Here is a 14,869-nt window from a genome sequence, read left to right on the forward strand (position 1 = left end):
TGCATCATAAAACATTTGGAAGGAAAGGAATATTTTGTGGGCCATTTGTTTCTTTTTTGTGTGGCAGTTATAAGTTAGTAGTTTTTGAAATCAGTAATTTTTAAATGGCAACAATTTGACCACAAATCTGTTACAGAATTTTGACACCCAATAAAACATAGTTTAATAGGTGATCAGGTTTAGTACACACCCTACACTGGTATGGATTCATTAACACAATATCAGATTGCATGAGAAAGTCATTACATTTGCATTACATCACCTCACATACAAAGGTGTAAGGGTTAGGATTCCAACATAAATTTTGGGAGGAGAAAATTCAACCCATAACATTCACCATTGTTTTCTTAGTAATAGAGTGTCTAGTGTGTAATGTTGTTGTTGTTGTTATTGTTAGGTGCAATTTAGTTGGTTCTGACTCATAGCAACCCTATGCACAACAGAATGAAACACTGCCTGGTCCTGTGCCAGCCTCACAGTCTTTGTTATGCTCGAGCTCGTTGTTGCAGCCACTGTGTCAATCTACCTCATTGAAGGTCTTCCTCTTTTCCGCTGACCCTGTACTTTGCCAAGCATGTCCTTCTCCAGGGACTGATCCCTCTTGACAACATGTCCAAAGTATGTAAGACACAGTCTCGCCATCCTTGCCTCTAAGTAGCATTCTGGTTGCGCTTCTTCCAAGACAGATTTGTTCATTCTCTTGGCAGTCCATGGTATATTTAATATTCTTTGCCAAGACCACAATTCAAAGGCGTCAACTCTTCTTCAGTCTTCCTTATTCATTGTCCAGCTTTCACATGCATATGATGTGATTGAAAATACCATGGCTTGGGTCAGATGCACCTTAGTCTTCAAGGTGACATCTTTCCTTTTCGACACTTTAAAGAGGTCCTTTGTGGCAGATTTACCCAATGCAATGTGTCGTTTGATTTCTTGACTGCTGCTTCCATGGCTATTGATTGTGGATCCAAGTAAAATGAAATCCTTGACAACTTCAATCTTTTCTCCGTTTATCGTGATATGGCTCATTGGTCCAGCTGTGAGGATTTTTGTTTTCTTTATGTTGAGGTGCAATTCATACTAATGGCTGTGGTCTTTGATCTTCATTAGTAAGTGCTTCAAGTCCTCTTCACTTTCAGCAAGCAAGGTTGTGTCATCTGCATAATGCAGGTTGTTAATGAGTCCTCCTCCATTCCTGATGTCCCGTTCTTCTTCATACAGTCCAGCTTCTCAGATTATTTGCTCAGCAAACAGATTGAATAGGTATGTGAAGGAATACAACCCTGACTCAAACCTTTCCTGACTTTAAACCAATCAGTATCCCCTTGTTCTGTCTGAACAACTGCCTCTTGGTTTATCTAAAGATTCCTCATGAGCACAATTAAGTGTTCTGGAATTCTATTCTTCGCAATGTTATCCATAATTTGTTATGATCCACACAGTTGAATGCCTTTGCATAGTCAATAAAACACAGGTAAACATCCTCTGGTATTCTCTGCTTTCAGCCAGGATCCATCTGACATCAGCAATGATATCCCTGTTTCCACGTCCTCTTCTGCGACCAGCCTGAATTTCTGGCAGTTCCGTCAGTATACCGCTGCAGCCATTTTTGAATGATCTTCAGCAAAATTTTGCTTGCGTGTGATGTTAATGATATTGTTCTATAATTTCCACATTTGGTTGGATCACCTTTCTTGGGAATAGGCATAAATATGGATCTCTTCCAGTCAGTTGGCCAGGAACCTGCTTCCCATATTTCTTGGAATAGATGAGTGAGCACCTTCAGCACTGCATCTGTTTGTTGAAACATCTCAATTGATATTCCATCAATTCCTGGAGACTTTTGTTTTTTGCCAATGCCTTCAGAGCAGCTTGGACTTCTTCCTTCAGTACCATCAGTTCCTGATCATATGTCACCTCTTGAAATGGTTGAACATTAACTAATTCTTTTTTGTACAATGATTCTGTGTATTCCTTCCATCTTCTTTTGATGCTTCCTGCATTAATATTTTCCCCATAGAATCCTTCACTGTTGCAACTCGAGGCTTGAATTTTTTCTTCAGTTCTTTCAGCTTGAGAAACACCAAGCATGTTCTTCCCTTTTCGTTTTCCATCTCCAGCTCTTTGTGCATGTCATTATAATACTTTACTTTGTCTTCTCAAGATGCCCTTTGAAATCTTCTGTTCAGCTCTTTTACTTCATCAATTCTTCCTTTTGCTTTAGCTGCTGGATGCTCAAGAGCAAGTTTCAGAGTTTCCTCTGACATCCATCTTGGTCTTTTCTTTCTTTCCTGTCTTTTTAATGACCTGTTGCTTTCTTCGTGGATGATGTCCTTGATGTCCTCCCACAACTCCTCTGGTCTTCGGTCACTAGTGTTCAATGTGTCAAATCTATTCTTCAGATGGTCTCTATACTCAAGATCATATTTTGGCTCTCATAGACTTGCTCCAATTTTCTTCAGTTTCAGCTTGAACTTGCATATGAGCAATTGATGGTCTCTTTCACAGTCAGCCCCTGGCCTTGTTCTGACTGATGATTTTGAGCTTTTCCATCGTCTCTTTCCATAGATATAGTCAATTTGATTTCTGTGTTTTCCATCTGGCAAGGTCCATGTTTACAGTCGTTGTTTATGTTGGTGAAAGAAGGTATTTGCAATGAAAAAGTCGTTGGTCTTGCAAAATTCTGTCATTCGATCTCTGGCATTGTTTCTATCACCAAGGCCATATTTTCCAACTACCGATCCTTCTTCTTTGTTTCCAAATTTCTCATTCCAATCACCAGTAATTATCAATGCATCTTGATTGCATGTTCGATCAATTTCATGCTGCAGCAGCTGATAAAGATCTTCTAATTCTTCATCTTTGGCCCTAGTGGTTGGTGCGTAAATTCGAATAATAGTCATATTAACTGGTCTTCCTTGTAGGTGTAAGGATACTATCCTATCACTGACAGCGTTGTACTTCAGCATACATCTTGAAATGTTCTTTTTGATGATGAATGTAACACCATTCCTCTTCAAGTTGTCACTCCCAGCATAGTAGACTATATGATTATCCAATTCAGAGTGGCTAATACCAGTCCATTTCAACTCACTAAAGCCTAGGATATCTACGTTTATGCGTTCCATTTCATTTCTGACGATTTCCGATTTTCCTGGATTCGTACTTTGTACATTCCAGGTTCCAATTATTAATGGACGTTTGCAGCTGTTTTTTTCTCATTTGAGTTGTGCCACATCAGCAAATGAAGATCCCAAAAGCTTTACTACATCCACGTCATTAAGGTCGACTCTACTTTGAGGAGGCAGCTCTTCCTCAGTCATCTTTTGAGTGCCTTCCAACCTGGGGGGCTCATCTTCCAGCACTATTATCAGACAATGTTTTGCTGCTATTCATAAGGTTTTCACCGGCTAATGCTTTTCAGAAGTAGACTGCCGGGTCCTTCTTCCTAGTCTGTCTTAATCTGGAAGCTCAGCTGAAATCTATCCTCCATGGGTTACCATGCCAGTATCTGAATATTGGTTTCCAGCAGTGTGTAATAGGCCCTGTATAATATTTGTTGAACAGATGGATCTCATTTAATCTCCACAACAAAACTGCATAGCAGGTATTACCATCTTCCTTGAATAAAGCTCAAAAAAAAAAAAAAAAAGGTAATTTGCCCAAGTTCCCACAGCAAATAAGTAGAAGTTTGGATTTAGTTTAAGTTTTTAACTGTAAAGTGCATGTTCTTTCTGTTTCACCAAGCTGTGCCTTTCAACTGGAGGCAACAAAAATACAGATATGGGTTATATATATTTTTACTAAATTAAAAAAAAAAGTTAAAAATCTTTAAACCTTAGACCTTAAATATATCCCCTGAACTCTTCTTTCAGCCAAACCAATTGTTTAGCTTTATTAGTAAAGAATGTCTGCCTTGAGCATTGTACTGTTATTCAGAACTATCTATACAGAATTAAATTGATAACAGCAACTTGAAAGGTTAGATAGGAAACTCAAGGGGAGTGAGTTTATGTGAATGGGGAGGAACATTTTAGAAAAGGAGGATGAGACTGGTTATACAACTTGAAGAATGTAATCAATGTCACTGAACTGTACATGTAGAAATTGTTGAATTGGTGTATGTTCTGCTGTATATATTTTCAGCAACAACAAAAAAGATAATTTTTTAAAAATAACATCAAAAAACAAAGATTACAACAAAAAGTAGATACGAGGACACAGTTTCTACAAACATGGCATTGAGAGTTGACAGAGGGGAGTTGTCTCAGTCATCTGGTGCTGCTGTAACAGAAATACCATAAGTGAGTGGCTTTAACAAACAGAAACTGATTTTCTCACAGTTTAGGAGGCTAGAAATCTGAATTCAGGGTGCCGGCTCTAGGGGAACGCTTTCTCTCTGCTGACTCTCGGGGAAGGTCCTTGTGCCTTGGTTTCTTGATGATCTCCGTGTGCCATGGCATCTCTCTTCCCCATCTCTGCTTCTTTGCTTGCTTGTTTAATCTCTTTCATATCTCAAAAGAGATTGACTTAAGACACACTCTACACTAATACTGGCTCATTAACATAACAAAAAAAACCCATCCCCAAATGGGATAGTAACTGGCAGTTAAGATTTACAACACATTTGGGTGAGGGGGCACAATTCAATCCATAAGAGGAGTGATGTATTGAAATGTCATCATGACACAGCGTGGTCATGCAGTTGTAGATGCCTGGACCACAGGTGTACACAGAAGAGAGAGTAGCCGTGGGGGGTGGGTGGTTGGAGAAGGCTGTGAGGAGGGATATTAGAGGCGAAGACTGTGGGTGAGGATATTGAAGGTGGGATTTAAAGGAGAAGCAAGAGCTTGATCAGCAGAGTTGGGAAGGTGATCCTGGGTAGAGTAAAAAATGAATTAAGTTTTCTTATACATCAATTGCTGCATCCAAGTAAGTTTATATTATAGCATCTGAGAAATTAATATTCTGAGTGTAGTACAGATGGCAAAGTTGCAACTGCCAATATTTTGACATTTTCAAGACACTAAAATGATTAAATGTACGAGAGTATAAATGCCAGTGAGGATGATTTCTCAGAAGCACTGAGCATTATGCTAAAAGAGTCTTTCTTGGATGCTGCCAGAGGTCCTCAGGCAGGCCATAATGAACGTATTTCTTCATGTCTTTTGCCTCATCAACCTACTCTGTTGTGTTCCAAGTGCTAATTAAAATTGCATGCCGACTGCCAAAGTAAAATCACTTACATTAAAATAATAAGTGTCTAAATTAAATGGCTCAAAACAGAGTCTGAATCCAAGTAGACATATAGCTCTTACCTCACTGCATAACTGTGGGGGTAGGAGGCTGAGACCCAGACGTAAAACTTAATAAACGGTGTAGTCTTTCTGATCTTTTCAATTATTCAAAATAACCTAGACCTTTAAAGTTTACAAATAGCAGCTTCAATGCCATCATCCCATTTTATCCTTTCAATATACTGAAATAGTTTGATTTGGGGTTTTGACATGAAACATGATAAGAATGTCACCTTTCATTAAAACATTTCTGTGATTCTCTATTGAAAAACCTAATCTTTATTGCATAAAGTCCTCAGATAAAACAAAACAAATTAAATAAAAATGTTGGTACAATTTCTTGAACTAGGTATTGGACTTGGAGATTAAGACTGAATATATAGGAAATGCTCAATAAACACAGACTAATGGATTTTTTTTTTTAATGGATTATCCCAACACTTATGGGTAAATCAAACTCATTGCCATTGAGTCAATAGAAGTACAATCTATACATGGCTCAAAACGAATTATTCTTCAACTTTTGCGGAAGGCCCAGAGGTAGTGTTGGCGCTATTTTAATCCCCTAATTCTTCATTCTACTTCCACACCATTCTCGCCAACTCTCCCGTGTCATCGAGGCCCTGCCCTACCCACCATTTGTTCCTTATGATTTAGTCCTGGAAACTGAAACTCAATCTTGAAGTTCTACTTAAACAACATGGACTTTCCTCTCTCTCTGTCTCCCTTTGCACATGCTTCTCCATCTACCTGTGTGGGCCTTCCGACACCTTCCTTAGCCCCATTTTCCACCTGGCAAACACATCTTTCAAGACCCATTCCAATGCCCCTTCTTCCTAACCTGTCCCTGGCTCCCCCCAAGCAGAATTAATCAACCTCTCCTTTGAACTACCATGGCACTTCACTCATTCCTCTATTGACGTACTTACCATGCTGCAATATAATTCTGTGTAGACAGGAAACACATTTCATTTATCTCTAGGGCTTTTTTTTTTTTTTTTTCTACCATGCCTGGCACATAGAAGACGTTGAATGAATGTTTGCTGAATAAGAAATACTACAGTTTGTTTATTGAAGGTAAGCAGTTTAAGATCAACACTACAAGTAAGCACAGGGTATTTGAGATGATCAGAAAAAAAAATAAATTACAAATTTATCCCAAGCCAACATTTAACTCCAGCCTAAAAGAACCCAGGCTGGAGTTAAATGTTGGCTTGGGACATAGTGCTAGAACAGAAAGGAAACTTTAAGGCAATACAGTCTACCCTGTGCTATATGGATCAGGAAACTGAGGCCCAGAACTCATCTCAGGTAGCACAGAATCCGAACCCAGGTCCCCTGACATGAATTTTGTAGTTTTTTTCCATTGTGCTCTGCTACCTCTCCATCTTAAGACCTTTTCTATCCTACTGCCAAATGATTAAATGAGATTAAATTCTATGGTCTAGCTCTAAGTAAAAATTTCACTCACTTTGGCACAGAAGCAAAAAAAAAACCACAAAACCAGATTGTTTTGAGAAAACCATCAGAGCACTACAAACGAATGTTCGCATGGGTGAACCCACCTGTGTGTTTAGGCTTAACGGACATTGTCTATCTGTGAAAATTAAGTTAAAAAAAAAAAGCCTGCTGGTAGGCTATTCTTTTTAAAAATACCCCTGATACAAAGAAAATTATTTATTTTCAAAAGAGAAGCCATTTATACTGTCCATAAAAAGACTATTGTCCATTAAACACCAGTAAAAAGAACCGATCACATCAATTAAGCTTTCTTTATGGGATTTTCTTAAAACGCTAAGGGGAAACAAGTGGGCAGAAGGTTGGAATGAACGTTGAGTTGTCCAAAGCCAACGGAATCCATTTATTTTGGGGCCTATAATTACTTAATACAAGATTGATTTTATTGGCTACGTTAAGATACACTACAAACCGTGAAGGAGTCTATCGAGCTTGCAAAAATCAAATCCAATTGCAGCAAACTTTGTACGGTTTAGAAAAATGATATTAAGTCAACCAGATCGGGTCATGAATACCAGCACCATGATAAATATTAAAATTGGATATTTACAAATGGTTTGTAGCACTATAAATGAGTTTTTACTTATATGATCAGTGTTTATACATAGCTAAGTATATGGACGAAGGGTCAGAAAGAAAGTTGAGAGATGATAAATAACGATCAGCATCAGACTCGGCTTTAGTTTTCTTAGCAGTCAAATATTTATGTGTGGATTATACAGCCAAAGTTTTAACCCCAGCATATATCTGTCATCAGTGGACATCTGCTCGGGGGGATGTGAATTAATATTAGTATCAGCTTAGGTGAAGCATAATTAGGAAGATAAAACTGTCCCAAGAAAATAATTCTTGTGAAAGCCAAAATACAGATTATTATTATTATTATTGTTATCATGAAAAACTATCCACAGTACTGCTCTCCTCTATGAAATGATACACCAAAGCTACAGTATTTATTAAGCATCTGTAGGAAAGACAAGCAGGTAAAAGCTTGTTGAATATTTGTAATGGATATTAAGTTGGAAGATGTCAGAAACAAGAAAAGCATTTTACATATAAACACAAACTTCCATGTAATAATACTGAAGAGAAAGGAACGTAATAGATAACATATGAAAGAACAACTTGAAAAGCAGAAAGCCTTGAAAGCGGGTTTACCAATTTCCAAAATCTGGAAAGCCAAAACCTTAAAAGGAGCCTTATTTTGAAAACCTGAATATTTATCATGAGCCTGCAATAAATTTTGGCAACCAAGGCAAAAGAGAGAGAAAACTACAAAGGTTTGCACAGGAGAAGAAACTTTAATAACAGATCTTTACAAGAACCAGAGTGCACTCATGTTCAAGGAGCTCAAAAACTAAAAGGAAAAAGAAATGGAAAAAATATTAGAAGCACTGATTACTGAGCAGAATGAAAGCTAGTTACAAAGAGTAGGAGTGCATGATCACAGCTTAAAAGCACTTAGAGGGCATAGAAGTCAAGAGAAAAGTCACTTGGTTATCTTGATCCACGATAAACTAGAGATCCAGTTTTAACTGGAGATACGAGGATCAAGGAAGAATTGAAGCAGGACCATAAAAATTTCTGAAAGGCAAAATCCCAAAAGAAGACTAGCAGCAAGTGATAGACCCAATCTCCTCGGCTGTGTGCACTCTAAAATCAAGGCTTTTGCTGGCTGAGTCAGAAAGAAGGGTTCTGACAGTTACGAACAAACTGACTGGAAGATCTGAGTTCGTTCTGAAAATAGACTCCTGTTAACGGACTAAATGATTAAAATGGTTCTAAACATGACAGGCCTTTTGTTTTTTTATCTTATGAAAAATGAACAATGTTCTTTCTCCTCAAAGAGAAAAATCTGGAGTGGAAAGTTTGCTAAGTCATCACCATCATCCCTCTCATCAGTATTTTGGAATTTTCCAGAGATTAAAATCTAACAGGGAATAAATCCTATCTTCTAACCATGGAAAAATGGTCTCATTATCCAATAATGCATAGACTTACATTCATACACTTCTATTACATAATCTACTTTAAGGTCTTCAGAACAGCCTATCTTTTATGAAAAACAAAACAAAAACGGAACCCTTTGCCATGGTGTAGATTCCAACTCATAGCAAGCCTGTAGGGCAAAGTAGCACCGCCATAGGGTTTCCAAGGCTGTAAATCTTTACGGAAGCCAACCGCCCCTTGCTTTAACCACTGTACCATCTAGGGCTCCTATAGCTTTTACGAAATATCTGTTTTGTAACATAATATGGTTTCAACAGGTCCTATTAAGAATGGTTTCAGCCAGGCATTCTCCTGCCAGAGAAGTGCTTTTAGAAATCTGATTTTGGGCCTGTTTTAGTTACGTTGTAACAAGTACATTAGAGTCAAAGGCACATTATCCAATTTGAACTACACCTTCCAGAAACAAACTGAGTTGATCTTCTTTAGAAATCTATGGAATAAAGCCCACAGGGGATAAAACATAAGTACCAGTCCAAAAGTGATTGCTGAGGATAGAAAATACTATTACCAAAACCCAGGGATTCAATAAACTCACATCAATTTAGTGCAAAGGCTCGTTCTGGGCCTGGCAGTAGATTTTCTTTCCAACATTAGTTGTCGAACTGCTCAGATTTCTTAAAAACATCAACTCTTATTTTTCTCTTTGAGGAAAAATGGTAAATGAATTAAATTCCAGACTACATGTTGTGGATCAGAGGTGTGCCATTTATGGTTCAGGAAACAGTCATGTACTGCTGAAATACATTTTTACCTGAGAAATACAGATGCAGTCTGTTCAGTGGTTGAATCTATACTACAAAAATTAACTACAGCAGTAGTCATCTCAAATATCATTTTGGTTGCTGTGAAATGTCACTTTAGTGTTCTTAGACACATGTGTGCATCAGTACAATACGGGAAAACCAAAAAAAATAAAAATAAAAACCCAAACCCGTTACCATGAGTCAATTCCGACTCACAGCAACCCTACAGCATAGAGTAGAACTGTCCCATAGAGTTTCCAAGGAGTGCCTGGTGGATTTTAACCGTCAGCCCTTTGGTTAGCAGCCATAGCTCTTAACCACTACACCACCAAGGTTTCCACAATATAGGAAGAGTCCTTCAAATTATAGAAACCCTGAGGCCTGGGCTGAGTACAGCCTTGGAGGCCAGGCGGTTTAGGGACCCCAGGAACCCGTTGATTCTCCTCACTAATGCATAGATCATAAAGAAAGTACACTTGCATGCCTCTGAAGTGCGAAACAATGAAGTCACTACATTTGAATCCCTTGTATGTAAATTTTGGACCCAGTTACAAAGTGACTCTCCAATTGCTTTGCTAACACAGGCATTAGCCATTTTAACCCAGAGGTATCCAAAAGTCTACAAAGGGATTTGCATGAACGTTGTCACATAATTGTGGAGCTAGAAGGGGCCACCAGGGTCAGCTAGTCCAATACTCTACAGTTGGGAAAAGGGACCATTTATGTTATCTCAGGTCAAAAGACTCGTAAGTTGGAGAATCAGCCAGTTCAAGCCTTCCATGATTCAGGGCTTCTTTCAAGTCTTCAGAGTGCTTGATGTTTTTGTTACTCAGGAAAAGCATATGGAGCTAATTTTGAACATAGTTTAGGAGCAATATAGTAGAAGTGCTACCAAGAGAAAAATTTCTTTGTAATTGAAATGTGAAAACTACTCAGTCTAAATGAAACATTCAAAGTTACTACTATGAGCGGGGGGATAAAGAGAAAAATTTTTTAAGCGGTTAAGCTATCAGCTGGTAACCTAAAGCTTGGTAGTTTGAACCCACCAGTCTGTCCAAGGGAGAAAGCTGTGGCAGTCTGCTTCCGAAAAGATGACAGCTTTGGAAACCCTACGGGGCAGTTCTACTCTGCCCTACAGGGTTGCTACAGGTCAGAATCGACTTGACGGTAGTGGGTTTTTTTTTTTGGTAGTGTATATCATACAGGGTTGCTATGAGTTGGAATGGACTTGAAGGCATGTAACAACAACTATAGGATAGGCATTGATCTCACTTACCAATGAGTGATACTGAGGGTCAGAGTGGTTATCTTCCCAGGGTCATACAGCTAACTTTGTGGTCAAGACAGTAGTCTTCCCAAGGCTTGTAAGTACCGGCATTCTTTGTACTACACCATACTATTCCTGGGAGGAAGAATGCATATGTACTAAGTAGAAAACATCACTTATTTTAAAACACTTGTTGCTTCATATAACAGAGGACGGTAATGATTTTGTTTTGGCAGTAAGTCTTGTGAGTTTACAGGCTTCATTAAGATGATTTTCTGGAGGTCATACCCATGGTTCACGCACAATGGGGTCAAGGTCTTTTGCTCAGTTGCAAAATCATAGTCACTGAATCTTTAATTACTAAAATATGAAGTTATGGAAGTCATTTAAAAATTTTTGTATACTAACTACCCAAACCTCATTCTTTAAAAAAAAATTTGCATTTTGCAATTCTCAAAATAGCCACAAGGTGTATATTAACACCAGAAGGTACAAGAATATAGTTAAGAAAACATGCAGCAATTTTACAAACCTTACTTGAATTTACATAATCATGTAATTATGCATAATATATAACAATATAATTTTGGATATATAAATTCTTTTAGTTGTAAACACAGCTTTCCCAACTCATTGAATTTTTGTCCTCTGTTGTTTACATGTAAAACTTTTTTTTCATTTCTGAACTCATATTCCTTGCTCATCAATTTCCTCTGTTTAAACTATTCCCCACCAATGGAGTATTTCCTTTTCTAACAGCTAGTACCGGGCTATGCTGACATACACTATGCCATTGTTTATTTAATTGTTTAAGCCGAATTATCGTAGCTCATTGTCATCAAAATCTTTTTATCTTATAACTTACCTCACAAAGTTATGTGGTGTCTCTTTAATGGTGAGCATTGCCAAGCTTCTGAAAGACCCCTACTGTTCCCTAACAGTGATGTCATAAATTTAAGCTTATGGCTTTCCTTTTTACAACTGATATAAAGAACATGTTCGTTTTCCTCAGAAAACCGGGGGATCTTCAATGCTGTGTAAATTTTTCTTACCTTCAGGGTCTTTGCAGGTTAATATTTTGAAGATGTAGAATATGTATTTGAAAATGCCCTTTCCTGGGTTCTGAATAGGATGCAGTGGAAGAAAACAACTTTCCATACACAATAAACTATCTGATTGTTCAATTATTCATACTTATACAAAAGAAGAATCATGTTAATTAAAAAATTATATTCGTGCATGTTTTAAAAAGGCTTTTTTGGTATGTTGACTTCAATGCGGGCTTCTTTGAAATTGTGCAGTTTCACAACACGTCAGACAACATAATGCAGATACAGCGAAAAGACTCCTTTGAGGAGAAGCTCCGAGTCCCTCAGCTTTCCCTCACACATTTCCACTGCCTCCTCTTGGTCTCCAGGACACCTCAGGTACTAGGTCCTAGCCTGGGTTCGGCTGCTCCCTTCCTCTCTGCTGATAATTTAAAAGGACAGGCACAGCCTTTGGAACGGGATGTCATTTCTCAGTCCTGATACAGAAAATGAGAGAAATCCGTAACTACAACCTTAGGAAACAGAATTACGGATTCCTTCCCTTCCAGCTCCTGCTGACTTAACCTGCAAGGGCAATAAACCAATGAATGTGGTGACAGAGTCAATGGGAACTGACATAAACAAGCAATAAATGCCTACTTCCTGGACGATGAGTAAATAATGGAAACGGGATGATTTCAGAATAAAAAATTAGAGGTCATAGGGTTTTTAATATCTCTTCTCAAAAAGGTACTTAAGATTTGACCAGAGCATTCGTATTCGATTGATTTATCGAGGCTTAGTTTTGACCAAGCACAACCAAAAACTGTATTTCACGGAGGATGGTCACAGACATGTCTAGAAACGTCATCTGCAGGCTGCTGAGGGTCACCTCCTGGCTGGGGGTCTCTCACCCCTGCCTCCGGCCCTGCTGTCATCTCACAGTCCACTTTTATTTTAAACTTGCTGAGGGTTTGCAACCAAGTAAACTCGCTAGTTGAGAATCAAACCCTTAGGGTCTCTCTGATGAATCAACACGGGCTCGATTTTGTCCCATGCGGACCTGTTCGTAGCTGCTCTGGCTCTCAAGTTTAAGTCAAGGGAAGTTTCCAGACAGCCTAACATTTGGGGAGGAGTTAACAGTTTTCCTCTCGCTAATCCAAAGGGTAATCAAAGGCGCAGGTGAGTCCCCAAGTCAGCAGACGGGAAATCAATGTGCCCCTGTGCCCTAACTCGAGCGCGCGGCAGTCACGTGGGAAGCGCGTGGCAAAGGTCCCGGGCCTCTTTGAGCATCACTTCCACTACCCTTGTGGCCAGTGGTCTCCACACCGCACTCCATGTGGAGTCACAAGCCAGAGCAGAAAAGGACGGACCCAGCCCCATCATCCAGCTCCGCCCGGGTTATGGAGCAAGGGCAACGTGGCCGAGAGCCACAGCCTAACCCTAACCCCGAAAGACAGTCTAGAGTGCCCGTCCGTGGGCACATTAAAGGCACAAAGCCACCCTGCTCCTCGGGTCGAGTCCCTCAGGCCGGTCGCTTCCCCTCGGCGCCCCCACCTGTTGTGAAGCTCCCACGAGCTCCCTGTCCAAGTGCTTTGGGAACTGTCAAAGAATGGCCAGGCGACCATAAATATGCAGAAGACATGGAGCTAAATAGCGGCCGTGCGGGCGGTGCCAAGGCCGGGCGGGCGGCGCCGGCGCACTCCGGGCACCGAGCCTGCAAAAGGGGCCCCGGGCGGGCGGCCGGACACCTGGCAGACGGTGGGCAGCGGGCTCCGCGGCCGCCGCCCCGGGGCTCCGCGGCCGACCCTCCGCCCGCCGCCGCGCCCGGCCCGCTTCTCCCGGGCCCCCGTCCCGAGCCCCGGCAGCGCTCTCTCTCCCCAGCGGCCCGGCCCGGCCGCATGGAGCCCGGCGCGGTGCCCCGGACGACCGAGCCCTCCGCAGCAAGGGACGCAGCAGCCCGCCACAGCGAGTGTAGGAAGAAGATGGCGGCCACCGTGGCGGCGGCGACGGCGGCGGCGGCGGCGAGCTCGCAGGCGCCGCTGACGCCAATGCCGCGCGCCGGCCGGCGGGCCGCGGATGGCGGCGGCGGCCAGGGCTCCGGCGAGGGGCGGGGCGAGGCGGGGAGGGGGCCGGCCGGAGGCGGAGGCCGGGCCGGAGGCTGGAGGGAGGCGGCGGGGACAGTTTGTTGTGCTCGGAACATGGCGGGCGTCGGCGACGCGGCCGCCCCGGGAGAAGGTGGCGGCGTCGGCGGCGCGGACGGCCCGGAGCGGGGCGGCCGTGGCGAGGCGGAGCAGCCGGGCGGCGGTGGCGGCCACGGGCCCCCGCCAGCGCCTCAGCATACAGAGACGCTGGGCTTCTACGAGAGCGACCGGCGACGGGATAAGCGCCGCAGCCGCGCAGGTGAGGCAGGCGGGCGGGCGGGCGGCGCTAGGCCGCGGCGTGGGCGCGAGGGGCCGGCCGGGGCGCCAAGGCCGGCGGCGGGCGGACGCTGCCGCGCCGAGGGCGGCCGGCTGGCGAGCCCGGGGCCGCTGGGGCTGTGGGCGCGCGGGGCCGCGGCTCCCGAGACTCCCGCGGCTTCCGCGGCTCGGCGGCCGCTGACAGCTCCTTGGGTGGGTTCGGCGCGGCAGCCGGGGCCCCCGCGACAAACGCCCTGTCAGGTGTGTCCCAGGAGGGCTGCGGTCCCGGCTCCGCTTACTGCTTCCGAAAGGTGTTTTAAAGGAACCTGGCTCCCTTGCTAACGTCTGCGAGCATCTCCGACGTCTAAGGAATCCACAGATGCCAAGCGCGCGGCTGATCTCTTAATTCATGCCAAGGTGACTTTTTGGTGGTTGTGTATTTTCAGCGAACTTGAGTCATAGAAACCTGTTAACTTGCTCTCCAAATAGGGTTTTTACAGCCGCAGCGAACAGTGTTGTAACGACCGTGAAGTTCAGTAGCTGTGCCCGGAACAGAACTATTTAGCGCTCTTCAAAATATGTCCTGTGAACTTTTCCTAAACTGAAA

General features: G+C 42.3%; 2 protein-coding genes across 8 annotated transcripts in view; one reads left to right on the forward strand and one right to left on the reverse strand.

The window, feature by feature from the left end:
• Nucleotides 1–7,887: 7,887 nt before the first annotated feature.
• Nucleotides 7,888–14,066, reverse strand: LOC126076760 (transcription initiation factor TFIID subunit 4-like). Its single transcript, XM_049885310.1, has 2 exons — nt 13,421–14,066; nt 7,888–10,970 (listed from the first exon to the last, which is right to left on the reverse strand). Exons 1-2 carry the CDS (start codon nt 14,064–14,066, stop codon nt 10,873–10,875), a joined length of 744 nt encoding a protein of 247 aa, XP_049741267.1. The 3' UTR covers nt 7,888–10,872.
• Nucleotides 14,040–14,869, forward strand: part of TAPT1 (transmembrane anterior posterior transformation 1) — a 75,561-nt gene continuing 74,731 nt past the window's right edge. For 5 of the 7 annotated variants that reach the window (XM_049886450.1, XM_049886451.1, XM_049886452.1 and 2 more), the window contains exon 1: nt 14,040–14,266. In XM_049886450.1, the coding sequence (XP_049742407.1) occupies nt 14,065–14,266 (202 nt within the window). In that variant the 5' untranslated portion in view covers nt 14,040–14,064. Of the gene's footprint in view, nt 14,267–14,383; nt 14,680–14,869 lie in introns of those variants that run through there. The other 2 variants (XM_049886453.1, XM_049886457.1) reach the window with 2 other exon arrangements.

This window comes from Elephas maximus, chromosome 5, assembly GCF_024166365.1.
Source record: "Elephas maximus indicus isolate mEleMax1 chromosome 5, mEleMax1 primary haplotype, whole genome shotgun sequence".
Taxonomy (NCBI): domain Eukaryota; kingdom Metazoa; phylum Chordata; class Mammalia; order Proboscidea; family Elephantidae; genus Elephas; species Elephas maximus.